We start from the raw sequence: 27,999 nt of genomic DNA, 5'->3' as shown, positions 1-27,999 counted from the left end.
ACACATGGGATTGGGGGCAAGGTACTGACTTGGATAGAGAACGGGTTGGCAGACAGGAAGCAAGAGTTGGAATAAATGGGTCTTTTTCCGAGTGGCAGGCAGTGACTAGTGGGGTACCGCAGGGATCGGTGCTAGGACCCCAGCTATTCACAATATATATTAATGATCTAGACGAGGGGGCTAGATGTAATATCTCCAAGTTTGCAGATGACACAAAGCTGGGTGGGCGTGTGGGCTGTGAGGAGGATGCCGAGAAACTCCAGTATGATTTTGACAGGTTGGGTGATTGGGCAGATGCAGTATAATGTGGATAAATGCGAGGTTATCCACTTTGGTGGCAAAAACAGGAGGGCAGATTATTATCTGAACGGCAATAGATTGGGAGAAGGGGAAGTGCAACGAGACCTGGGTGTCCTTGTGCACCAGTCGTTGAAGGTAAGCATGCAGGTGCAGCAGGTGGTTAAGAAGGCAAATGGTATGTTGGCCTTCATAGCGAGAGAATTCGAGTACAGGAGCAAGGATGTCTTGCTGCAGTTGTACAGGGCCTTGGTGAGACCACACCTTGAGTATTGTGTGCAGTTTTGGTCGCCTTATCTGAGGAAGGATGTTCTTGCCATGGAAGGAGTGCAGCGAAGACTCACCAGACTGATACCTGGGATGGCAGGAATGATGTATGAGGAGAGATTGGGTCGATTGGGCTTATACTCGCTGGAGTTTAGAAGAATGAGAGGGGATCTCATTGAAACTTATAAAATTCTGACAGGACTGGACAGACTAGATGCAGGAAGGATGTTCCCGATGGTCGGGGAGTCCAGAACCAGGGGTCACAGTCTAAGGATAAGGGGTAAGCCATTTAGGACAGAAATGAGGAGGAATTTCTTCACCCAGAGAGTGGTGAACCTGTGGAATTCTCTGCCACAGAAGGCAGTTGAGGCCAATTCATTAAATATATTCAAGAAGGAGTTGGATATATTTCTTAAGGCTAAAGGGATCAAGGGATATGGGGAGAAGGCAGGGACAGGGTACTGAATTTGGATGATCAGCCATGATCTCATTAAATGGCGGAGCAGGCTCGAGGGGCCGAATGGCCTACTCCTGCTCCTATCTTCTATGTTTCTATGTTCCATTGGGACGGGCTCTACTTAAACTGGGCTGGGACCAGTGTCCTGGCGAATCAAATAACTAGGGCAATAGACAGGGCTTTAAACTAATGAAGGCGGGGGGGGGGAGGATTCAGGAAAGAGTAAATTTAAAAGCTGCAAGAGAAATGTCAAGGCTCCAGAGCAGAGTATAGTTTGGGGTAAAAATAAGCAGAGTGGGTCAGGAAGCGACAGAGAAAGTAACAAAGGTAATAAGGCATCAGTAACTAAGGTGACAGCAGGGGAAAAGAGAAATGTCAAAGCTAAAGGCACTATATCTGAATGCCCGAAGCGTTTGCAACAAAATAGATGAATTAATAGTGCAGATAGAAATTAACAGGTTTGATCTAATAGCCATAAAGGAGACGTGGTTGCAAGTGGCCAAGGTTGGGAACTAAATATTCCAGGATACTTAACTTAAGAAGCAGAATCAGTTTGGGTGGAGCTAAAAAAACAGGAAGAGGCAGAAAACATTGGTGGGAGTTGTTTATAGGCCCCCTAACAGTTGTTGTAATGTAGGGCAGAGTATAAATCAGGAAATTAGAGGCGCATGTAACAAGGGTAATACAGTAATCATGGGGGACTTTAATCCATATAGAGACTGGACAAACCAAATGTGCAGTAATAGTGTGGAGGACGAATTCATGGAATGTATGCAAGATAGTTTTCTAGATCAGTATGTTGAGGAGCCAACTAGGGAACAGGCTATTCTAGATCTAGTATTGTGCAATGAGAAAGGGTTAGTTAATAACCTTGTAGTAAAGGGGCCTTTAGGGAAGAATGACCATAATATGATAGAATTTTATATTGAGTTTGAAAGTGATTTAGTTAAATCCGAAACTAGGGTCTTAAATCTAAACAAAGCAAACTACGTAGGTATGAGGGGCGAGTTGGCTAAGGTAGACTGGGAAACTACATTAAAATGTACGACAGTAGGCAAGCAATGTCTAGCATTTAAAGAATTAATACATAATTTACAACAAATATACATTCCTTTAAGGCACAAAAACCCCACAGGAAAAGTGGTCCTACCGTGGCTAACAAGAGAAGTTAAAGATAGTATTAGATTGAAGGAAGAGGCTTATAATGTTGCCAAAAAGGGTAGTAAGCCTGAGGATTGGGAGGATTTCAGTATTCAGCAAAGGAGGACCAAGAAATTGATAAAGAAAGGGAAAATAGAATATGAGAGTAAACAAGCAAGAGACATAAAAAGACTGTAAAAGCTTCTATAGGTATGTAAAAAGGAAAAGATTAGCAAAAGTAAATGTGGGTTCCTTACAGGCGGAGACAGGAGAAATTATAATGGGGAATAAGGAAATGGCAGAGAAATTAAACAAATACTTTGTGTCTGTCTTCGCGGAAGAAGACGCAAAAAACCTCCTGGAAATAGTGGAAAGCCAATGGTCTAGTGAGAATGAGGAACTGAAAGAAATTAGTATTAGTAAAAAATAGCACTGGAGAAATTAATGGGACTGAAAGCCCCTGGACCTGATGGCCAATATCCTAGGGTTTTGAAAGAGGTGGCTATAGAGATAGTGGATGCATTGGTTGGCATCTTCCAAAATTCCATAGATTCTAGAACGGTTCCCGCGGATTGAAAGGTAGAAAATGTAATCCCACTATTTAAGAAAGGAGGGAGAGAGAAAATAGGGAACTACAGACCAGTTAGCCTGACATCAGTAGTTGGGAAAATGCTAGAATCTATTATTAAGGACATGGTAACAGGGCACTTAGAAAATAATAATTGGATTGGTTAACGGACAGAAAACAGAGTGTAGGAATAAACGGGTCATTTTCGGGTTGGCAGGCTGTAATTAGTGGGGTACCGCAAGGATCAGTGCTTGGGCCTGAGCTATTCACAATCTAGATCAATGATTTGGATGAGGGGACCAAATGTAATATATCCAAGTTTGCTGATGATACAAAGCTAGGTGGGAATTTAAGTTCCAAGAAGGATGCAAAGAGGTTTCAAGGGGATATAGACAGGCTAAGTGAGGGGGCAAATGGAATATAACAGGGAGAAATGTGAAGTTATCCACTTTGGTAGGAAAAATAGAAAAGCAGAGTATTTTTTAAATGGAGAGAGATTGGGAAATGTTGGTGTTCAGAGGGACCTGGGTGTCCTTGTACGCAAATCACTGAAAGCCAACATGCAAGTACAGCAAGCAATTAGGAAAGGAAATGGTATGTTGGCCTTTATTACAAGAGGATTTGAGTATAAGAGTAAAGACGTCTTACTGCAATTATATAGGGCCCTGGTGAGACCACACCTGGAGTATTGGGTACAGTTTCGGTCTCCTTGCCTAAGGAAGGATATACTTGTAATAGAGGGAGTGCAACGAAGGTTCACCAGACTAGTTCCTGGGAATGGGGGGATTGTCCTGAGGAGAGATTGAGTAGACTAGGCCTATATTCTCTGGAGTTTAGAATGAGAGACAATCTTATTGAAACATACAAAATTCTTATTGGGCTTGATGGGGTAGATGCAGGGAGGATGTTTCCCCTGGCTGGGGAGTCTAGAACCAGGGGTCACAGTCTCAGAATAAGTGGTCAGACATTTAGAACTGAGATGAGGAGAAGTTTCTTCACTCAGAGAGTAGTAAATCTTTGGAATTCTCTACCCTAGAGGGCTGTGGAAGCTCAGTTGTTGAGTATATTCAAGACAGAGAGCGATAGATTTTTTAATATTAAGGTAATCAAGGGATAACAACAACTTGTATTTATATAGCACCTTTAAGGTAAGTAAAACGTCCCAAGGCGCTGCACAGGATTATAAGACAAAAAATTTGACACCGAGCCACATTAGGAGAAATTAGGGCCGGTGACCAAAAGCTTGGTCAAAGAGGTAGGTTTTAAGGAGCGTCTTAAAGGAGGAAAGAGAGGTAGCGAGGCGGAGAGGTTTAGGCAGGGAATTCCAGAGCTTAGGGCCCAGGCAACAGAAAGTACGGCCACCAAAGGTTGAGCAGTTATAATCAGGGATGCTCAAGTGGGCAGAATTAGAGGAGCGTAGATATCTCTGGGGGGTTTGTGGGGCTGGAGGAGATTACAGAGATAGGGAGGGGCGAGGCCATGGAGGGATTTGAAAACGAGGATGATAATTTTGAAATCGAGGCGCTGCTTAACCGCGAGCCAATGTAGGTCAGCGAGCACAGGGGTGATGGGCGAACAGGACTTGGTGCAAGTTAGGATGGCCTCAAGTTTACGTAGGGTAGAATGTGGGAGACCAGCCAGGAGTGCATTGGAATAGTCAAGTCTAGAGGTAACAAAGGCATGGATGAGGGTTTCAGCAGCGGATGAGCTGAGGCGGGGTGGAGACGGGCGATGTTACGGAGGTGGAAATAGGCGGTCTTTGTTATGCTGTGGAGATGTGGTCGGAAGCTAATTCCAGGGTCAAATATGACACCAAGGTTGCGAACAATGTGGTTCAGCCTCAGACAGATGTTAGGGAGAGGGATGGAGTCAGTGGCTAGGGAACAGAGTTTGTGGCAGCGACCGAAAATAATGGTTTCGGTCTTCCCAATATTTAATTGGAGAAAATTTCTGCTCATCCAGAACTGTATGTTAGACAAGCAGTCTGACAACTTAGACACCGTGGAGGGGTCGAGAGAAGAGGTAGTGAGGTAGAGCTGGGTGTCGTCAGCGTACATGTGGAAAATGACACGTGTTTTCGGATGTTGTCGCCAAGGGGCAACATGTAGATGAGAAATAGGAGAGGGGGGGGGCCAAGGATAGATCCTTGGGGGACACCAGAGGTAACGATGTGGGAGCGGGAAGGGAAGCCATTGCAGGTGATTCTCTGGTTACGATTAGATAAATAAGAATGGAACCAGGCGAGTGCAGTCCCACCCAGTTGGGCAACGGTGGAGAGGTGTTGGAGAAGGATGGAGTGGTCAAGCATGTCAAAAGCTGCAGACAAGTCAAGAAGGATGAGGAGGGATAGTTTACCTATGTCACAGTCACAAAGAATGTCATTTGTGACTTTGATGAGAGCCGTTTTGGTACTGTGGCAAGGGCGGAAACCTGATGGGAGGGATTCAAACATGGAATTGCGGGAAAGATGGGTACGGATTTGGGAGGCAACAACACGTTCAAGGACTTTGGAGAGGAAAGGGAGGTTGGAGATGGGGTGGTAGTTTGCAAGGACGGAGGGATCAAGGGTTAGTTTTTTGAGGAGAGGGGTGATGACGGCAGATTTGAGGGAGAGGGGGACAGTACCTGAGGAGAGAGAACCGTTAACAATGTCAGCTAACATGGGAGCCAGAAAAGGAAGTTGGGTGGTCAGCAGTTTGGTGGGAATAGGATCGAGGGAGCAAGAGGTGGGTCTCATGGACAAGATGAGCGTGAAGAGGTCATGAGGGGAGATTGAAGAGAAACTGGAGAAAGATATGAGTTCAGGGCTGGGGCAGGGGGGACCCTTAGAGGAAGTTTGGCCCATGGGCTAGGGGAAGGAAGGGAAGTGGCAGTGGCAGCTGAACGGATGGTCTCAATCTTAGAGAAAGAAGTCCATGAGCTCCTCACACTTGTTATCGGAGGCGAGGATGGAGCAGACAGGGGAGAGGGGTTTAAGAAGAGGGTTAGCAGTAGAGAATAGGAGCCTTAAAGGGAGCGAAGATGAGAGCCGTACCAGGGGGAACAGCCAGGGTGAGAGGGGGTAATTGTTTTAGCAGGGACTAGGGCATCAAAGGTGGTGGTGAGAGTGTGGTTGAGCAGATTAGTAGCTGCAGAAATGTCATGGTGAATGGAGGGCCAAAGGCTGGACAGTTGGGATTTCATGTGCAGTTGTAAGAGAGTTGGGAAGAGAGTTTTTCCCAGGGACAGACACAGAAGGAGGTAGGGTTGGTGGGGGGGTGGAAGGGTGATGTGGGTGGAGAGCGATACGAAGAAGTGGTCAGAGATGGCCTTATCTGCGATTGACACGATGGGAGTAGCGAGGCCGAGAGAGACGACAAGGTCAAGGGGGTGGCCGTGAATATGGGTTGGGGAGTTTACATGGAGGGAGAGATTAAGGGAGGGTAGGAGGCTAGTGAACTCAGAGGAGAGAGCACGTGATGAATTGAGATGGAGGTTGAAATCACCGAGGATGAGAATTCGCTTGGTGCAGAGACTGAGGGAGGAGAGCAGTGAAGATATCTCGGTACAGGAAACTTTCGTTTAACTGGAGGTTAAATGTCCGGAAAGCTCTATCTACCGGCAAAATTCAGGAGCCGTTTCCTATAAGTTTTTTTTTACTTCTCGTTGCTTTTTTTTTTCCCCAGTCAGGCTCTGCAAGGTCTAGCTGAAGCTGTTGCTTAGCTACAGAGACGCTTTTAAGCTGCGGCCGACTGTTTTGAAGCTGTTGCTAAGCAACAGGGTTTGTTGATTCACACGGAGCTGAAAAGCTCCGTATGTTTTAACATTAGCGCTGGTTTATACGGCAGTTTTGATGGGACGGCACCAACTCGGTCCCGTCAGTGCCGGATACCAGAAAGTTTCCTGTAATAACATTTTTAATGGTACTTGGGTGGGCGGTAGAGAACAAGAATTTTAAATGAGATGTGAGAGGGGTGGAATAAGGTGAGATGCTCAAAGAAGGAGAAAGTGCGGGAGGAATGGGGGAGAGACCAAGGTGTGATTTGGTGATGAGAGCCACACCACCGCCACGGCGGTCTGAGCGGGGCAAGAGGTGGAAGGTATAGCCAGGTGGGGAGGCTTCATTTAAGGGTAAAGTGTCATCACCCCTCAACCTAGTTTCCGTCAGGGCCATGATGTCGATGCAGTCATCCATGATATGCTCATGGATGGCAAGGGCCTTGTTCGCAAGTGAACGGACATTCTGGAGGGAGGTGTGGAGAGGGTCGGTGATGGATATGGGGATAGTGCAGGAAAGTGGAGTTGAGGTAGAAGATCAGCCATGATCTTATTGAATGGCGGAGCAGGCTCGATGGGCCGAGTGGCCTACTCCTGCTCCTATTTCTTATGTTCTAATCCCAATGTACCTGTGGGGATCCAGAGGGATTGTTCTCCACCGAAGTTGCTGAATGTTTCTTTTTCTGTATGAAGAAGCTCCGACGCCTTTTCTTCCGCTTTCCCACCACTTTTATGCATCCCTCGAGGTTTGACGAGAGGGAGGGAGGGAGCCCGATACAAAGATTCTTCTGCTTTCCGTGGTAATGTGCTAGAAAGAATTGAAAACATCATAGACTGAATATCGGCGGGCAACCCCAGAGATTGTTAAACCCTCCCGTTACTGGTGGTGATTATTAAACCCTCCCGTTGGTGGGAATGGTTAAACACTCCAGTTACCGGTGATTGTGTTTCTTATTTTGATTTCTGCCTTTGTAAATATGAAAAAATCCAAAATCTTTTTCTAAATTTACAGGATGACAGACCACCTTCACCTGAACCCAAAAATAATCTGCAGCTCTGGGACTTCTCTTGCCCGAAAGCCCCAAACTTGCACTGGTTTGGGGGGGCCATTGCCGCCACCCCCACTGCTCTCACATCTTCACTGATCAATTAGCCAGTTAGTGAGAGTTTTACACAATTCAGGCTTTTCAAACACATCAGGTCTTGGACTCGACAGTAAAACAGAGGCAGAGTTGCCACGGCCTGAGGCAGAATGTTGTTCCAATGGAACTTGCTGTCCTGCATTAGTGACCCGTTCCGGAGCTCTGCAGCCCAGCCACTACCTTCAATACCCTGAAACCATGGCTCTGAGTCTCAGACCACACAGACAGCACCTCAAACCTCAACCACACCACTGACTGAGCACCACAGGCACCATGCATTGGGCTCAACTCAGCTCATTGCACATTAAATGGTTCGGCTGCTCATCAATTTAATCAAGCCCAGCCACCCATCTCTATCAATCTGAACACACTCCGAACCACAGGAACTATCCAATGTAGAGGAATTATACCCACCTCGCCCACACTCACTGCACCCATACCCACCTCGCTCACACTCACTGCACCCATACCCACCTCGCCCACACACACTGCACCCATACCCACCTCGCTCACACTCTGCACCATACCCACCTCGCCCACACTCACTGCACCCATACCCACCTCGCCCACACTCACTGCACCCATACCCACCTCACCCACACTCACTGCACCCATACCCACCTCGCTCACACTCACTGCACCCATACCCACCTCGCCCACACACACTGCACCCATACCCACCTCGCTCACACTCACTGCACCCATACCCACCTCGCTCACACACACTGCACCCATACCCACCTCGCCCACACTCACTGCACCCATACCCACCTCGCTCACACTCACTGCACCCATACCCACCTCGCTCACACTCACTGCACCCATACCCACCTTGCTCACACACTGCACCCATACCCACCTCGCCCACACACTGCACCCATACCCACCTCGCCCACACACACTGCACCCATACCCACCTCGCTCACACTGCACCCATACCCACCTCGCTCACACTCACTGCACCCATACCCACCTCGCTCACACTCACTGCACCCATACCCACCTCGCTCACACTCACTGCACCCATACCCACCTCGCTCACACTCACTGCACCCATACCCACCTCGCTCACTCACTGCACCCATACCCACCTCGCTCACACTCAATGCACCCATACCCACCTCACTCACACTCACTGCACCCATACCCACCTCGCTCACACTCACTGCACCCATACCCACCTTGCCCACACACACTGCACCCATACCCACCTCGCTCACACTCACTGCACCCATGCCCACCTCGCCCACACTCACTGCACCCATACCCACCTCGCCTGTTAAGTCTGTGTGTTATATTGAGAATTACTACACAGACCACAAGAGTAAAATTTAACAGGTCTTTACTGGTTGAAGGTCAGGGCGGAACTGCCCAATAAATCATTACACAGTGTGGTGATTATTCCTTGATTAGTAAAAGTATTGTGATTCGTTGTTTGTTAACTGCCTTGGGATATGTGTTGTAATCTTATTGGTAGTTGATGATCACATGATGTGTTGTGGCTACCTTAAATTCAGTCCTTTTCTAGCTTTAGTTGGGACTGGATGTGGAAAGATATGCTGCTGATTTTAAAGTTAATAAAGCCTAGCTTTGGAAGGCCAATCTATTCTTTATTTCAATTTATTAACTTTTTGTTAGAATGGAGCGATATCTTCAACCAGAACGATTCAAGGCTGACCCCAATTCTGCTGGAGTGGATGATAAATGGAAACATTGGTATTGTACATTTTAAAACTTTTTGGGCGTGTTGGATCAAGAGGCTCTAAATAAGCTGAATATGCTGATCAACTACATTGACCCGGATGTATATAAATATATTTTGCACTGTAAAACTTATGAAGAGGCTATTTCTACATTGGAAAAGATTTTTGTTAAACCAAAGAATGAGGTATTTGCACGTCATCTTCTATCTGCCCGTAGGCAGCAGGTGGGAGAATCTTTGGATACTTATTTACAAGCACTTCGCTGCCTTAGTGTTGACTGTAATTATAAGGCTGTGACGGCTGAAGAATATAAGGACGAATCAGTACGGGATGCTTTTATTAATGGATTACTGTCTAGATCAATTCGTCAGCGGTTGTTAGAAAATAAGACTCTGGCTCTTAAAAGTGCTTTTGAGCAAGCTTCTACATTGGATGTGGCTCAGAGAAGTTCGGATTCTTATGCTCTTTTTAATCGGCCTGCGACTATGGTTTCGGCAGTTTCGGATGAAAAGGAATTATGTGAACTTAATGGGAGTGGTTTACTAGATTTTGAAACAGTTTCTACTTCGGCGGCCGTTGCCTCTAGGATTCAGAAGTGTTATTTTTGTGGGAATATCCGGCACCCTCGTCTGAAGTGTCCTGCTCGGGAGGCTGTGTGTAGTAAATGCGGCAAGAGAGGTCATTATGCACGTGTGTGCAAATCATCAGGTTCAATTACCTTCCCTTCTCCTGGTGTGGGAGGGTCTTCCTCCACTACCTCTTCTGTGACTATTCAGCCTTTAGATAGGGTGTTTATTGCATCAATTTCTGCTGCATTTGCTCATGGCCTAAACAAAGCTATAGTTACGGTTCAAGTTAATGGGTTGGAAGTGAAGGCCCTTATAGATACGGGCAGTACTGAGAGTTTTATAAGTCTTGAGTTTGCGAAGGAGAAGCATTTGAAAATTTCGCCTGTTACGTATCAGGTGTGTATGGCTCAGACGACCCTTACTTCACAAATAGCTGGTTGTTGCTTTGTGAAAATGGTTCTTCTAAGTAATACGTATATACTGATATACGCCTATCTGTTTTGCCTAATCTCTGTGCGGATATTTTGATTGGACATGATGTGCTTCAGTTACACGAGTCTCTTAGTCTTTCATTTGGAGGGACTAAGCCACCTTTTATCTATTTGTGGATTAACCTCTTTATCTATTCCTCCATTATCACTTTTTTCCAATTTGATGTCGGATTGTAAGCCAATTGCTACCAAGTCAAGAAGATATAGTAGTCAGGATAGAGAATTTATTAATTCTGAAGTTCAACGTCTCTTATTGGAAGGAATCATTGAACCTAGTTGTTCGCCTTGGCGAGCACAGGTAGTTGTCACGACTAATGAGAGACACAAGAAACGAATGGTGATAGACTATTCCCAAACTATTAATAGGTATACTCAATTAGACGCGTATCCTTTGCCTAAGATTGATGAGCTTATCAATAAAGTATCTCAGTATAAAGTTTTTAGCACTATTGATTTAAAGAGTGCTTATCATCAGATTCCTATTGTTAAGAAGGATCAACCATATACGGCCTTTGAGGCTGGTGGAAAGCTGTATCAGTTTTGCCGAATACCATTTGGTGTTACTAATGGTGTTGCTTGTTTTCAACGGGCAATGGATGCTTTTATAAGTGATAACTCCCTCTCTGACACCTTTTCATACTTAGATGACATCACAGTGTGTGGCAAATCAAGGGTGGAGCATGATTCTAATTTAAAAAGATTCCTTCAAGCTGCGGAAAAAGTTGGTTTAACTTTTAACAAAGAGAAATGTATCTTTTCGACTACTGAGGTAAATCTATTGGGGTATATTATTTCGGGAAATAAGATTAAACCAGATCCAGAACGTCTGCGACCATTGATCGATTTACCTTGTCCTACTAATTCTAAGGCTTTGCAACGAGTTGTTGGACTGTTTTCTTATTATTCTAATTGGATTGCAAATTTTTCACGGAAGATCCGGCCTCTTATTCGGGTTACGACATATCCTCTATCATGGGAGGCCAGGACATGTTTTGAGAATTTTAAAAAGGATATTTTAGGAGCAGTTGTGCATTCCATTGATGAGCAGGTTCCCTTTGTGATTGAGACGGATGCTTCGGATTTTGCAATTGGGGCTACTTTGAACCAAAATGGAAGACCTGTGGCCTTTTTCTCACGTACTTTGAATAATAGTGAAAAAAGACATTCCTCAATAGAAAGAGGCATACGCAATAGTAGAAGCATTGCGTAAATGGAGACATTATTTATCGGGGTGACATTTCACGTTGGTAATTGATCAAAAATCTGTGTCCTTTATGTTTGATGTTAAACATTTTGGAAAGATTAAAAATGATAAAATAATGAGATGGAGGATTGAGTTGGCATGTTACCATTTTGACATAGTTTATCGTCCGGGGAAGGATAATGTTGCTGCTGATGCACTGTGGAGGGCTTATTGTTCTGTGATTCACGGAGATACGCTTATTAATCTTCACAATGCCTTATGTCATCCTGGGGTTACGAGGATGATACACTTTGTACGCAGTAAGAACTTGCCTTTTTCAGTTGAAGACGTCAAGCGGATGACTTCATCATGTTCTATCTGTGCTCGGTGTAAACCGAATTTCTTTAAGCCTCAACGAGCTCATCTTATAAAGGCTACTTCTCCTTTTGAACGTTTGAGTGTCGATTTTAAGGGACCTCTTCCTTCAACTACTCAAAACCGATATATATTTACGGTTGTGGACGAGTTTTCAAGGTTCCCTTTTGCTTTTCCTTGTGCAGATGTATCAGCTGCTACAGTTATTAAATGTTTGACTCAACTTTTTGTCATCTTTGGGATGCCTGCGTATATCCATTCGGATCAGGGAAGTTCTTTTATGTCTTCCCAGTTGAAGGAATACCTTCAGAGTCGGGGAATTTCTACTAGTAGAACTACCCCGTATAATCCCCAGGGTAATGGACAGTGTGAACGATACAATGGGGTGATCTGGAAGGCAGTTATGTTGGCGTTGACATCCCGGAACCTTAAGAATACACAGTGGGAAATGGTGCTGCCTGATGCCCTGCATTCCATTAGATCATTGCTTTCAACGGTTACTAATGTGACCCCCCATGAAAGGCTCTTGAACTATCCGCGGAGATCTACTACGGGATATTCGGTACCTTCATGGCTTACTATGCAGGGACCTGTGTTGCTTCGACGCCATGTTAGATTGTCAAAATATGACCCCTTGGTGGAGGAGGTGGAGCTGTTGGAGGCAAATTCCCAATATGCTCATATTCGATTCCAAGATGGGAAAGAAAGTACTGTTTCAATTAAAGACTTGGCTCCTTGTGGGGGCCAGCCCTCTTCTGAGGATATTAATAATGGTCATGATTCGGATAATGTGGATGCTGTTACAGATACTACGAATATTTCCAATCCGATTGCAGATAATCATACTTCTATTAGTCAGCCTTTGATAGATGTTTATGACCGTCCCAGTTCATCTTCTGATGGGATTTCTAATCCGGAAACCGTTGAGAATCGGGATATGGATAGCCTTCCTGTTGAAGATACTTCTGTGCCTTCTGGCGTGGGAGGGCAAGGAATTTCACCAAGGTTAAGAAGGTCGACACGAACAAGATATCCGGTCGCCCGATTGAAAATGGACTTTTAAATTGATAGTAATGTTTTAAAAATTGTTGAAATATTATAGTATATTGTTTTAGTTGAGTGATACTTAATACTTATGCGTAATGTTATTATTTGTTGTTGTTCATTTAGTATTGTGTTATGTAAATAGTTTTATTCTCGTGCATAGTTCAGTTGTAAATAATTAATTGTAAATTGTAAAAGTTATTAGGTTGGAGTATATTTTAAAAGGAGGGGTGAATGTGGTGATTATTCCTTGATTAGTAAAAGTATTGTGATTCGTTGTTTGTTAACTGCCTTGGGATATGTGTTGTAATCTCATTGGTAGTTGATGATCACATGATGTGTTGTGGCTACCTTAAATTCAGTCCTTTTCTAGCTTTAGTTGGGACTGGATGTGGAAAGATATGCTGCTGATTTTAAAGTTAATAAAGCCTAGCTTTGGAAGGCCAATCTATTCTTTATTTCACACAGCACTTATATACCGGTGTGGTCACCACCGGTATTACAGTATACAGCAGCCAAGATAAAGTAGTGCAACTCTTAAAATAGTTCTCTTAAAGGTGGAACGGTTCTCTTAAAGGTGGAACGGTTACATACACTACAATCCTCCCTTTTTAGCTTAACAGTATATGTTTCCCATTAAACATAACATCATAACATCTATACACAACTTCATGTAAAACAGTTCACGGATTCAGTCTCTGAGGCGGCGCCTCCTGTGCCTCCTGACTCGGTCCGAATAGCGCCTCGGTGGTGTAGTAGTTTTCGGTGGTGTAGTAGGTTTTCGTTGCTGGGGTGACTTATCTAATAGTCCTTCACTGGACTTAACAGCTTGAATTTTCGTAACTTCAGAACCAGCATTGTTGACTTCTAAAGGCTCGAGTACCTTGGGAAGTTTTTCTGTTTCCAGACTGATTTGGCTCAGTTCGGAGGGACCACGCGCGTGACAGCTCAAAGTAGCAGAATGCTTCTCTTCCACTGTAATGTTCTGTAGTTCTTTGACTACCTTTGACGGAGGCTCTTTAATAGTCAGCCTCGCCTCAGATTTTGATTTCCCTGCGATAAACTGCAGCAAGCCGGTCATCTTACAAGTTGTTTGTTTCAGAGTGAGACGATGAATAGTGCCACGATGCTCAATGTCCACATCTTCAGAAGCACGAAGAATTTCCCCATTTAGTATCCATTTTGGAGGCTTCACGTCCGCAACTGAAAGCTCACACACAAGAATGGCGTCACTTGGCTCTGTAACTTCCACATCACATATGGGTTTAATGATGGCAATTGATTGCTCTTCTACATATAACTTTGCTGTGCTTTGGTCATCTATGGCATCGCACATGTAGTTGCCTTCATCTTCAAAAGCGACATTATTAATAACGAGCTTCCTGTACACATCTTCACTCACAATCTCATATTTATTACTGGGATGAATCTCTTTGTCTCTGTAATACCACTTGACAGCAGCATTTGGCCTGGAAACCTTGCATTCGAAAATGACACGATGTTTCTCCATGCCAATCTTCTCTCTTAAGGGTTTCACAATTTTAACTGGCCATTCTTTAATTCAAAGCAAAGCTCTGGAAGTAGCGCTTTCAGCAACAACTTGATCTCTGCAGCATCTTCAGTTTTTGCCTCTGCCACCAATTCTCTGAGTGGCTTATTACTGCTGACACTGCTCACAAAAGGGTGCTCTTCCTTCTTAGCTTTCAACTGATCGACGAATTTGACATATTCCCTTTCTTGCTCAGCTTGGATTCGATTGGCCTCATCGCGCAGACGGTTTGTGTATTCCTGCTCCATTTTCTCAATCAGCTGCTTCTGCTGTCTTCCCAGATTCTCCAACTCTGTGTCAAAGAACTTTTTCTTTTAATTCATCTCTTGCTCAAAACGGCGAATCATTTGTTCTAATTGCTGTTGTAGTTTGAGGTTGAGTTGAGTTCGAGCCCGGTGTTCCTCAGAAATGTGCATGTCTGTAGACTGGACAGACTCAGAATTCTCTGTCAAACTATGTTGTTGTTGTTCAGTGGAATTCTGTTCTGATACTTTGTTCTCTTCTGAAGCATTTATGCACTCCTTCGTTTTTCCATCATTAGTCTGCAAGTCCATTTTAGACTTGTCTCTTGCACATGGGCTGGTCTTACCATCATCAGTTCCAGAGTCTGAGCTGATCCTGGGTAGGCGGCAATCTTCCTCGCCGTCAAAGAAACTGCACGGCTCGAGTCTTCCCTCGCGATCGGACGTGATGACAGTTCTGGTGAAATTGTAGTAGTATTCCATATCCTCGTCAGAAGACGTGCTTGGATCATCGGCTCCGTCTACCTGCGCTTGAGTTGACTGCTCTCCTCTTTTCTTCCCCGAAGGATCTCGGTAGAATGGAAAATCCTCTTCACCATATGACTTGCCACCATAAAAAGGAGTCAACCTGAAAAAGGTAGTTGAGCGGCCCCGGGGGTACCTCCTTTTGTTTGAATCATTATCCTGGGCTTTGTACCCGTCACCATCCTCCTGTGAAGTCTGGTTTCCGCACTGCTGCACGTGCTTCTGAAACAGGTTTTTCACCCTTTGTTTGTAGACTTTGTTGCACGTTGGACACCTCAGGACTTCCCGCTCATTTTCTGGACTTTCCGTCATTGCTTTTAGGGGGTGCCAGTCCATATTTATTTTCCTGATCCACTCCCGTCCCAGAAGTGGTGGACCTCCCTCAGGCAGTACATATATGTCCATTCCTTGGTGCTCTTTGCCCTTGTGTCTCACCTTGACTTTTATCTTCCCAATGGGGTATACTTTTTGCCCCGTGTATGTCTTTAATACTATCTCCGTATCCCGTAGGGGAATGTGTGTGAATAACCTTTTGTAATCTTGCTTATTCATGACCGTCAACGCCGATCCGGTGTCCAATTCCAACTTCACTTGGACTCCTGCTAACTGCAGTGTGACCCAGATAGTTTGTCGGTCAGCTTCCTTACTCACATTGTGAATTCTCAGACTACCCAGTTCCTTGCTGTTGGAGTCTGAATCCGAATTCTGTTCATCCGAACTCTTCTCAGCCACCTTGTGTACCTTGCTGCACTTTTCCTGCGGTGACTTTTTGTTGCTGGTTTTCTTTCCTGACCGGCATACTTTAGCTATGTGACCAAGCTTGCCACATTTTCTACATTCCTGGTTTTTAAACCAGCATTGGTTCTGATCGTGTGTTGTCTTCCCACAACGATAACATTTCGTTGTAGCCAAAGCCATTTGATCTACGCTGAGTACCGCTGCCTTCAGCTGCATTTCCGCAGTGCCTCTCGCTGCGGCTTCGTGCGATGCTGCAATAGAGACAGCCTTATCAAGTGTAAGATCATTCTCTTCAAGTAGCCGCTTTTGTGTTCCTTCTTTCGACAATCCGCACACGAATTTGTCTCTCAGTGCCTCTGTCAGTCCTTCCCCAAACTGACAGTATTTCGCTAGCTTACGCAGTTCAATTAAGTACTCCGCGTTGCTTTCCTCTTTCAGTTGCGTTCTCGCATAAAATTTAAATCGTTCCGCTAACATCAGCGGTGTGGGGTTCAAATGATCCTTCAGTACAGTAACAATATTAGCGAAAGTCTGATCCGCCGGTTTAGCTGGTGATAGAAGATGCTTCAATAGCCTGTATGTCTTCGCACCCATTGAGTTTAGTAAGGTTAATGCTTTATCTTCATTTGATATTTTATTTGCCTTACAATATATCTCTATGCGTTCTACATACGTGGCCCAATCTTCAACATCGGGATCGAAATCGTTGATGTTACCACGCTTAGGCATCCTCGCAATCTTCTTGAGAAACAAAAGAATTTTTTTTTTTTTACAAAATGGCGGTTTCCCGCGCTTGTCTTCTTCCCCCGCCTCCGAAAATGGCGGCTTCCCGCGTTTGCCTTTCTCCCCCGCTGGCTGTAATGGCGATTGCCGTATTGCTGCGTTCGCCCTCCCCCAGCGGTTTTCAAATCGCGCTTCCCAGCCCCTCTTGCAGTCCGGTCCTTTCCCCCCCGGCTGCGGCTGAGTTCTCCGCGTTTTTTTTTTTTTCCTCCCGCGCTTACGCTGTCCCGGTCGCTGCGCCTCGCGGCCTCGGTAGCTGCCCGGCCTTTTTCACCGGTCGCGGTCGAGCTGTCTCTCGACGCTGTTTCGTCTCCCAGCCCGCTTGTAGCCCGGTCTCTCTCACCGGCTGCGTTCCCGCTTGTAGCCCGGTCTCTCACACCGGCTGCGTTCCCGCTTGTAGCCCGGTCTCTCACACCGGCTGCGTTTGCATTCACCGCGGCTTCCGTGCCCTACGCTGCCCCAGTCTCAGCGCCTCTGGCCCCGACTTCTGTCCGGCTCTTTTCCCCGGCCGTGGTCGAGTTCTCCGCCCTTATCTCCTCCGTTCTTCCCTCCCCTATTTCACAGCCAACGTGGCTGACTTGCTGCTCGTCGCTGATCGGCTTACCCACCACCGTGATAGAAGGGATGATCACTGCCTGTTGCTGATGGAAGGCTTCGTGTCAGAATTCTTCCATCGCTCTGCAGACTCGAGTCTTCTCTCAGCAGAATGAGGAGGGCGGATGCCTCTTCTCGACGCCCGTTACACTGCCTTGGATGTATCTCTGCCGCAGGGTAAGATCGTAATCGTCGCCACTGTTAAGTCTGTGTGTTATATTGAGAATTACTACACAGACCACAAGAGTAAAATTTAACAGGTCTTTACTGGTTGACGGTCAGGGCGGAACTGCCCAATAAATCATTACACAGCACTTATATACCGGTGTGGTCACCACCGGTATTACAGTATACAGCAGCCAAGATAAAGTAGTGCAACTCTTAAAATAGTTCTCTTAAAGGTGGAACGGTTCTCTTAAAGGTGTAACGGTTACATACACGACATCGCCCACACACACTGCACCCATACCCACCTCGCCCACACACACTGCACCCATACCCACCTCGCCCACACACACTGCACCCATACCCACCTCGCTCACACTGCACCCATACCCACCTCGCTCACACTGCACCCATACCCACCTCGCTCACACTGCACCCATACCCACCTCGCTCACACTCACTGCACCCATACCCACCTCGCTCACACTCACTGCACCCATACCCACCTCGCTCACACTCACTGCACCCATACCCACCTCGCTCACACTCACTGCACCCATACCCACCTCGCTCACACTCTGCACCCATACCCACCTCGCTCACACTCACTGCACCCATACCCACCTCGCTCACACTCACTGCACCCATACCCACCTCGCTCACACTCACTGCACCCATACCCACCTCGCTCACACTCACTGCACCCATACCCACCTCGCTCACACACTGCACCCATACCCACCTCGCTCACACACTGCACCCATACCCACCTCGCCCACACACTGCACCCATACCCACCTCGCCCACACACTGCACCCATACCCACCTCGCTCACTCACTGCACCCATACCCACCTCGCTCACACTGCACCCATACCCACCTCACTCACACACACTGCACCTATACCCACCTCGCTCACTCACTGCACCCATACCCACCTCGCCCACACTCTGCACCCATACCCACCTCGCCCACACTCACTGCACCCATACCCACCTCGCTCACTCTGCACCCATACCCACCTCACCCACGCTCACTGCACCCATACCCACCTCGCTCACGCTCACTGCACCCATACTCACTGCACCCATACCCACCTCGCCCACTCACTGCACCCATACCCACCTCGCCCACACTCACTGCACCCATACCCACCTCGCTCACACTCACTGCACCCATACCCACCTCGCCCACACATTGCACCCATACCCACCTCGCCCACTCACTGCACCCATACCCACCTCGCCCACGCTCACTGCACCCATACCCACCTCGCTTACACACATTGCACCCATACTCACTGCACCCATACCCACCTCGCCCACTCACTGCACCCATACCCACCTCGCCCACACTCACTGCACCCATACCCACCTCGCTCACTCACTGCACCCATACCCACCTCGCCCACACACTGCACCCATACCCACCTCGCCCACTCACTGCACCCATACCCACCTCGCTCACACACTGCACCCATACCCACCTCGCTCACTCACTGCACCCATACCCACCTCGCCCACATATTGCACCCATACCCACCTCGCCCACACTCACTGCACCCATACCCACCTCGCCCACACACTGCACCCATACCCACCTCGCCCACACTCACTGCACCCATACCCACCTCGCCCACACACACTGCACCCATACCCACCTCGCTCACACACACTGCACCCATACCCACCTCGCTCACTCACTGCACCCATACCCACCTCGCCCACATATTGCACTCATACCCACCTCGCCCACACTCACTGCACCCATACCCACCTCACCCACACACACTGCACCCATACCCACCTCGCTCACACACACTGCACCCATACCCACCTCGCTCACACTCACTGCACCCATACCCAGGCACAGCCCCTTGCGATCACACACAGACCACTCTCATTAGCCACATTCTAATACGATTATGGTGGTTGATCACTGAAGAAAGATGAGGCATCTCACGTTTGGCCTGAGAGACATAGGCATTGCCTGTGCTCAACTTCCCGCAGCTTGAGTCTGTGCTCACCTTCCCTCGGTTCATAAGAACATAAGAAATAGGAGCAGGAGTAGGCCATTTGGCCCCTCGAGCCTGCTCTGCCATTCAATAAGATCATGGCTGATCTTCTACCTCAACTCCACTTTCCCGCACGATCGCCATATCTCTTGATTCCCTTAATAGCCAAAAATTTATCGATCTCTGTCTTGAATATACTCAACGACTGAGCCTCCACAGCCCTCTGGGGTAGAGAATGCCAAAGATTCACCACCTTCAGTGAAGAAATTTCTCCTCATCTCAGTCCTAAATTGCCGACCCCTTATTCTGAGACTGTGACCCCCCTGGTTCTAGACTCTCCAGCCAGGGGAAACATCTACCCTGTCAAGCCCTGTAAGAATTTTGTATGTTTCAATAAGATCACCTCTCATTCTTCTAAACTCCAGAGAATATAGGCCTAGTCTACTCAATCTCTCCTCATAGGACAATCCCCCCATCCCAGGAATCAGTCTGGTGAACCTTCGTTGCACTCCCTCAATGGCAAGTATATCCTTCCTTAGGTAAAGGAGACCAAAACTGTCCACAATACTCCAGGTGTGGTCTCACCAGGGCCCTATATAATTGCAGTAAGGCATCTTTACTCTTGTACTCCAATCCTCTAGTAATATAGGCCAACATATCATTTGCTTTCCTAATTGCTTGCTGTACTTGCATGTTAGCTTTCAGTGATTTGCATACAAGAACACCCAGGTCCCTCTGAACACCAACATTTTCCAATCTCTCACCATTTAGAAAATACTCTGCTTTTCTATTTTTCCTACCAAAGTGGATAACTTCATATTTTTCTACACTTTATATTCCATTTGCCATGTTCTTGCCCACTCACTTAGCTTGTCTATATCCCCTCGAAGCCTCTTTGCATCCTCCTCACAACTTAGATTCCCACCTAGCTTTGTATCATCAACAAACTTGGATATATTACATTTGATCCCCTCATCCAAATCATTGATATAGATTGTGAATAGCTGAGCCCAAGCAATGATCCTTGCGGTACCCCACTAGTTACAGTCTGCCAACCCGAAAATGACCCGTTTATTCCTACTCTCCGTTTTCTGTCCATTAACCAATCCTGCTTGATGAATCTACTGGAATTTTTTGAGGATGTAACTGGTAGAATAGATAAGGGAGAACCAGTGGATGTGGTGTATCTGGACTTTCAGAAGGCTTTCGATAAGGTCCCGCATAAGAGATTAGCGCGTAAAGTTAAGGCACATGAGATTGGGGGCAAGGTACTGACTTGGATAGAAAACTGGTTGGCAGACAGGAAGCAAAGAGTTGGAATAAACGGGTCTTTTTCCGAGTGGCAGGCAGTGACTAGTGGGGTACCACAGGGATCGGTGCTAGGACTCCAGCTATTCACAATATATATTAATGATCTAGACAAGGTAACTAGATGTAATATCTCCAAGTTTGCAGACGACAGAAAGCTGGGTGGGCGTGTGTGCTGTGAGGAGGATGCAGAGAAACTCCAGTACGATTTGGACAGGTTGGGTGATTATACTGCATTTGCCATGCATCTGCCCAATGTGGATAAATGCGAGGTTATCCACTTCGGTGGCAAAAACAGGAAGACAGATTATCTGAACAGCAATAGATTGGGAAAAGGGGAAGTGCAACGAGACCTGGGTGTCCTTGTGCACCAGTCGCTGAAGGTAAGCATGCAGGTGCAGCAGGCGGTTAAGAAGGCAAATGGTATGTTGGCCTTCATAGCGAGAGGATTTGAGTACAGGAGCAAGGATGTCTTGCTGCAGTTGTACAGGGCCTTGGTGAGACTACACCTTGAGTATTGTGTGCAGTTTTGGTCGCCTTATATGAGGAAGGATGTTCTTGCCATGGAGAGAGTGCAGCGAAGATTCACCAGGCTGATACCTGGGATGGCAGGAATGACGTAGGAGGAGAGATTGGGTCGATTAGGCTTATATTCACTAGAGTTTAGAAGAATGGGAGGGGATCTCATTGAAACTTATAAAATTCTAACAGGACTAGACAGACTAGATGCAGGAAGGATGTTCCCGATGGTCGGGGAGTCCAGAACCAGGGGTCACAGTCTAAGGATAAGGGGTAAGCCATTTAGGACTGAGATGAGGAGGAATTTCTTCACCCAGAGAGTGGTGAACCTGAGGAATTCTCTGCCACACAGGGTAGTTGAGGCCAATTCATTAAATATATTCAAGAAGGAGTTGGATATATTTCTTGAGGCTAAAGGGATATGGGGAGAAAACAGGGTCAGGGTACTGAATTTGGATGATCAGCCATGATCTCATTAAATGGCGGAGCGAGCTCGAGGGGCCGAATGGCCTACTCCGCTGTTTGGCTTGGGAAGTGGAGAGCGCAGGGAGAGTGCAGCTTTGTTTAATCTGTAAGGAGGCGCCTGCGCTAATGGAGGTACTCACTGTACTTGGTTTTGGTCAGCATTGAGCATTTCTCTGGACAATTCTCCAGCACCATCACTGGGCCAAACAGGTTTGGGCAACACTCCAGCTTAATGCAGGTTCTCCGGCAAAAACTGGTGACCTGGTCAACTGTTGTCACAACCTCGACTGTGGCACGATAACATCTCCCTTTGTACCTGGGGCAGAACAAAGCAGGTATCTCAGCACCTGGCATTAGGGGTTCACCAGCAAGAGTCAGTAAGTGACAACTTTTAAATCCTTACTTTGCTTTAAGAGTCTCTCCGAATCCGTGTGGCGACCGCCTTTGATCCAACTGCAGTTCTCGAAGGACACGGCTTGGCTTATAAGCTGCGTTAGTTAACAGAGAGAGAACCTGCAGAAAAGAAACATGCAAACCAGTCTCAATATACAAGCGAAGAGGGGGTGAGGGGGAGCGAGGGGGTCGAGCGAGAGAGCGAAGAGAGAAAAGAGGGAGGGAGGGAGAGGGGGAGGGAGGGAGAGCGCGAGGGGCGAGCGAGAGAGAGCGCGAGAGAGAGAGAGAGAGAGCGCGAGGGGCGGGAGAGAAGAGGAGAGAGGAGAGCGCGAGGGGCGAGAGGAAGGGAGGGGGAGGGAGGGAGAGCGCGAGGGGCGAGGGAGGGAGAGCGCGAGGGGCGAGCGAGAGAGAGCGCGAGGGGCGAGCGAGAGAGAGGAGGGCGGGAGAGAAGAGGAGAGAGAGAGAGAGAGAGAGGAGAGCGCGAGGGGCGGGAGAGAAGAGGAGAGAGAGAGAGAGAGAGAGAGAGGAGAGCGCGAGGGGCGAGCGAGAGAGAGAGGAGGGAGAGGAGAGAGAGAGAGAGAGGAGAGCGCGAGGGGCGGGAGAGAAGAGGAGAGAGAGAGAGAGAGAGAGAGAGAGAGAGAGAGAGAGGAGAGCGCGAGGGGCGAGAGAAGAGGAGAGAGAGAGAGAGAGAGAGAGGAGAGCGCGAGGGGCGAGCGAGAGAGAGAGGAGAGAGGGAGAGGAGAGAGAGAGAGAGAGGAGAGCGCGAGAGGAGAGAGAGAGGGGAGAGAGAGAGGGGGAGAGAGAGAGAGAGGAGAGAGAGAGAGAGGAGAGCGCGAGGGGCGAGAGAGGAGAGAGGGAGAGGAGAGAGAGAGGAGAGCGCGAGGGGCGAGCGAGAGAGGAGAGAGAGAGCGAGGGGAGAGAGAGAGGAGAGAGAGAGCGCGAGAGAGAGAGGGGAGAGAGAGAGGGGGGAGAGAGAGAGAGAGGAGAGAGAGAGAGAGAGCGAGAGAGAGAGAGGGGGGTTGAGAGAGGGAGAGAAAGGAAGGAGATGGGGTCGGAGTGGTGGGGGGCGGGCCTGATCGTCAGACAATCCGTACCTCTTTCAGAACCAAAAGGCAGTTCCCGGGTCCCACTGACTGCGGCAGCTCTGCGATACGCCCTTTGTTCAGGTAAGGTCCCGAGAAGCAGCGGTGATTGAAGTAGATTTTGGGGCAGTAATATCTCGTGTTACTCAACCCTGAACCAATAAAAGGAGCAGTCAGACTGTCACAGAATGGAAACGCGGGGAAAATAGGAGGAGCAGAGGGCGCCTCAGTCACAGAGTCGCGATACACAGCCGCTTTACACTCAAGGGTTTTTACATGAATTTGCCATTGGAATTATTACCCAACGTTGTGGAGAGAGACGGCAGAGCGAGCCACTGTTTACAGAAGTACACCATCATTCTTTATTCTGCATTAAAATCAATATTCAAATCATGCACCAGTTCATTAACCCTGGAGTAACACACACTCGCTAAAAACACCTCAGAACACCACCCCCCCCCCCCCTTAGACAGCACGATGACCCCCCCCGCCCCCCTGGACAGCACGACCCCCCTCACCCACCCCCGGACAGCAGAACTCCCCCCACCCCCCACCCCCACCGGACAGCACGACCCCACCCCCCCCCCCCCCACCGGACAGCACGACCCCACCCCCCCCCCCCCCACCGGACAGCACGACCCCACCCCCCCCCCCCCGACAAGATCAGCAATTAAATTCATATAAAACGTTGTCAGAAATTGTGCAGTTTGTTCAGATAAACGTGCCGTTTAGGTTAACTGTCGGGATCTCATTCCGATCTAACCTGCAGCAATTCACGCAGTGTGTGTACGGAGGAGGGTGCTGAGGTTCGAATGGTCTCTATCTGACTCACACCACGAGAAGCAACGTCTCTTACCTGAATCATGCAGTGAGAAAATGAAGTCTTGATTCTTGAAACCATCAGAGACTCTTGAGTGTTTACTCTACAATACACAGCAAGAGCACAATCTTACTCCAAAACACAGCAGATTCAAAACACTCAAACCCAACATTGCGTGGCCAACCCATCACTCTCACCACTAAGCCAGATCATTGGTTCTGAGGAATTTGTGTCTCAATTCCAGACTCCAGTTTGATGCCATTCCTGTACTCCCAGCCCCAGCCCTACTCCCAGCCTCTGCCTCGGCCCCAGCCCCCTCCAGGTCCTGCTCCGGATGTGGCATCGGAATACAATGAAGACGACTGGGCTACATTCTGAAAACATGTCCAACGAGCCTAATACATAACCGATTGGCTCCAGCAGAACACAGCTGCAACCAAGGAAATAGGCAAACAAAATGCATTGTTATACAGAAAACCATCGGTGTCTTCGAGGTGGATTCTGGTGCCACGCAGGAGGGAGGGGAAGCACAAGCCCATTAAATGATACAGAAAGACTGTGGTTTGAACTGAATAAGGATTGCACCCTGAAAGTGGGCATGAAGGATGATGAACTCCAACTTCATGGAGGCAGCACTAACACAGGAAGTTAGATTGGCACAAGTTATAGTTTGTGTAATCAGCACCATCTAACTGGCAAAGTTCCTTATCGTCACACTGACCTCAGAAAATACCGCGAGCTCACTCACCGACCTCGGGAAACACCGCGAGCTCACTCACCGACCTCGGGAAACACCGCGAGCTCACTCACCGACCTCGGGAAACACCGCGAGCTCACTCACCGACCTCGGGAAACACCGCGAGCTCACTCACCGACCTCGGGAAACACCGCGAGCTCACCCACCGACCTCGGGAAACACCGCGAGCTCACCCACCGACCTCGGGAAACACCGCGAGCTCACTCACCGACCTCGGGAAACACCGCGAGCTCACTCACCGACCTCGGGAAACACCGCGAGCTCACCCACCGACCTCGGGAAACACCGCGAGCTCACCCACCGACCTCGGGAAACACCGCGAGCTCACTCACCGACCTCGGGAAACACCGCGAGCTCACTCACCGACCTCGGGAAACACCGCGAGCTCACTCACCGACCTCGGGAAACACCGCGAGCTCACCCACCGACCTCGGGAAACACCGCGAGCTCACCCACCGACCTCGGGAAACACCGCGAGCTCACTCACCGACCTCGGGAAACACGGGCTCACCCACCGACCTCGGGAAACACCGCGAGCTCACTCACCGACCTCGGGAAACACCGCGAGCTCACTCACCGACCTCGGGAAACACCGCGAGCTCACTCACCGACCTCGGGAAACACCGGAGCTCACTCACCGACCTCGGGAAACACCGCGGGCTCACTCACCGACCTCGGGAAACACCGCGAGCTCACTCACCGACCTCGGGAAACACCGCGAGCTCACTCACCGACCTCGGGAAACACCGCGAGCTCACCCACCGACCTCGGGAAACACCGCGAGCTCACTCACCGACCTCGGGAAACACGGGCTCACTCACCGACCTCGGGAAACACCGCGGGCTCACTCACCGACCTCGGGAAACACCGCGGGCTCACTCACCGACCTCGGGAAACACGAGCTCACCCACCGACCTCGGGAAACACCGCGAGCTCACTCACCGACCTCGGGAAACACCGCGAGCTCACTCACCGACCTCGGGAAACACCGCGAGCTCACTCACCGACCTCGGGAAACACCGCGAGCTCACTCCACCGACCTCGGGAAACACCGCGAGCTCACCCACCGACCTCGGGAAACACCGCGAGCTCACTCACCGACCTCGGGAAACACGGGCTCACCCACCGACCTCGGGAAACACCGCGAGCTCACTCACCGACCTCGGGAAACACCGCGAGCTCACTCACCGACCTCGGGAAACACGGGCTCACCCACCGACCTCGGGAAACACCGCGAGCTCACTCACCGACCTCGGGAAACACCGCGAGCTCACCCACCGACCTCGGGAAACACGGGCTCACCCACCGACCTCGGGAAACACCGCGAGCTCACTCACCGACCTCGGGAAACACCGCGAGCTCACTCACCGACCTCGGGAAACACGGGCTCACTCACCGACCTCGGGAAACACCGCGGGCTCACTCACTGACCTCGGGAAACACCGCGGGCTCACTCACCGACCTCGGGAAACACCGCGAGCTCACTCACCGACCTCGGGAAACACCGCGGGCTCACTCACTGACCTCGGGAAACACCGCGGGCTCACTCACCGACCTCGGGAAACACCGCGAGCTCACTCACCGACCTCGGGAAACACGGGCTCACTCACCGACCTCGGGAAACACCGCGGGCTCACTCACTGACCTCGGGAAACACCGCGGGCTCACTCACCGACCTCGGGAAACACGAGCTCACCCACTGACCTCGGGAAACACCGCGAGCTCACTCACCGACCTCGGGAAACACCGCGAGCTCACTCACCGACCTCGGGAAACACGGGCTCACTCACCGACCTCGGGAAACACGGGCTCACTCACCGACCTCGGGAAACACCGCGAGCTCACTCACTGACCTCAGGAAACACCGCGAGCTCACTCACCGACCTCGGGAAACACCGCGAGCTCACTCACCGACCTCGGGAAACACGGGCTCACTCACCGACCTCGGGAAACACGAGCTCACCCACTGACCTCGGGAAACACCGCGGGCTCACTCACCGACCTCGGGAAACACGAGCTCACTCACCGACCTCGGGAAACACCGCGAGCTCACTCACCGACCTCGGGAAACACCGCGAGCTCACTCACCGACCTCGGGAAACACCGCGAGCTCACCCACCGACCTCGGGAAACACCGCGAGCTCACTCACCGACCTCGGGAAACACCGCGAGCTCACCCACCGACCTCGGGAAACACCGCGGGCTCACTCACCGACCTCGGGAAACACGAGCTCACCCACCGACCTCGGGAAACACCGCGGGCTCACTCACCGACCTCGGGAAACACGAGCTCACTCACCGACCTCGGGAAACACGGGCTCACTCACCGACCTCGGGAAACACCGCGGGCTCACTCACTGACCTCGGGAAACACCGCGGGCTCACCCACTGACCTCAGGAAACACCGCGAGCTCACTCACCGACCTCGGGAAACACCGCGGGCTCACTCACTGACCTCAGGAAACACTGAGCTCACTCACTGACCTCAGGAAACACTGAGCTCACTCACTGACCTCAGGAAACACTCTCATTGACCTTGGGAAAGACTCTTTCACTAGGAGGCTGTATTGTCCATAGAAAACACTAAACAATTGAGCTGGCAATTGGTCTTTTTGTTATCCTGTTCCTCATCCAAAGTAATGGTGATTTAACCATTTAATTGTGTTTTTTGCCTCAGTGATGGAAGTGCTCGCTGTGTGATCATTGCTGCTGTGCATTTATTGGTTTGCTGTACTTCACAAACGGTAGATGTGATGGGCTGCGGCTAAGGAACAACATTTCTGCACATTCCCGAGTTGTTTTGGTTGCCATGGACTGGAAACAACACGCAGCACAGCTCAATCCCAAAGTTCAAACGGTTCCCCAGTAAAAGGCTGTCATTTCGTTACGTTAGTTTGAGGAACTTCATCATTAACTTTTTCCGCTACTTACTGTTTCTCTGGCTGAACCACAGCGATCTTCTTGTGCTTGGTGACTGCCAAAAAGAAAAAAATAGGCCAAGATTACTGAAGGGGTAAAATCCCAATGTCCCCGGGAAAAACAGGAACATATTTAAA

At 49.0% G+C, this 27,999-nt stretch overlaps 1 protein-coding gene across 1 annotated transcript in view; it reads right to left on the bottom strand.

Annotated features, from left to right (window-relative positions):
- Positions 1-27,999, bottom strand: part of LOC147111374 (scm-like with four MBT domains protein 1) — a 150,383-nt gene that overhangs the window by 28,862 nt on the left and 93,522 nt on the right. Inside the window, exons 12-17 of the mRNA XM_086002204.1 lie at positions 27,875-27,917; positions 24,223-24,275; positions 23,379-23,518; positions 22,295-22,404; positions 22,032-22,207; positions 7,115-7,293 (exon numbers count right to left, since the gene is read on the bottom strand). Coding sequence (XP_085858330.1) covers positions 7,115-7,293; positions 22,032-22,207; positions 22,295-22,404; positions 23,379-23,518; positions 24,223-24,275; positions 27,875-27,917 — 701 coding nt within the window. The remainder of the gene's footprint in view (positions 1-7,114; positions 7,294-22,031; positions 22,208-22,294; positions 22,405-23,378; positions 23,519-24,222; positions 24,276-27,874; positions 27,918-27,999) is intronic.

The sequence above is a fragment of the Somniosus microcephalus genome, chromosome 11 (assembly GCF_052327205.1).
Source record: "Somniosus microcephalus isolate GS21.2 chromosome 11, FLI_Smic_1.0, whole genome shotgun sequence".
In the NCBI taxonomy this organism is placed as follows: Eukaryota; Metazoa; Chordata; class Chondrichthyes; order Squaliformes; family Somniosidae; genus Somniosus; species Somniosus microcephalus.
The sequence above is the reverse complement of the archived record's forward strand: the minus strand, read 5'-3'. Positions and strand labels throughout refer to the sequence as shown.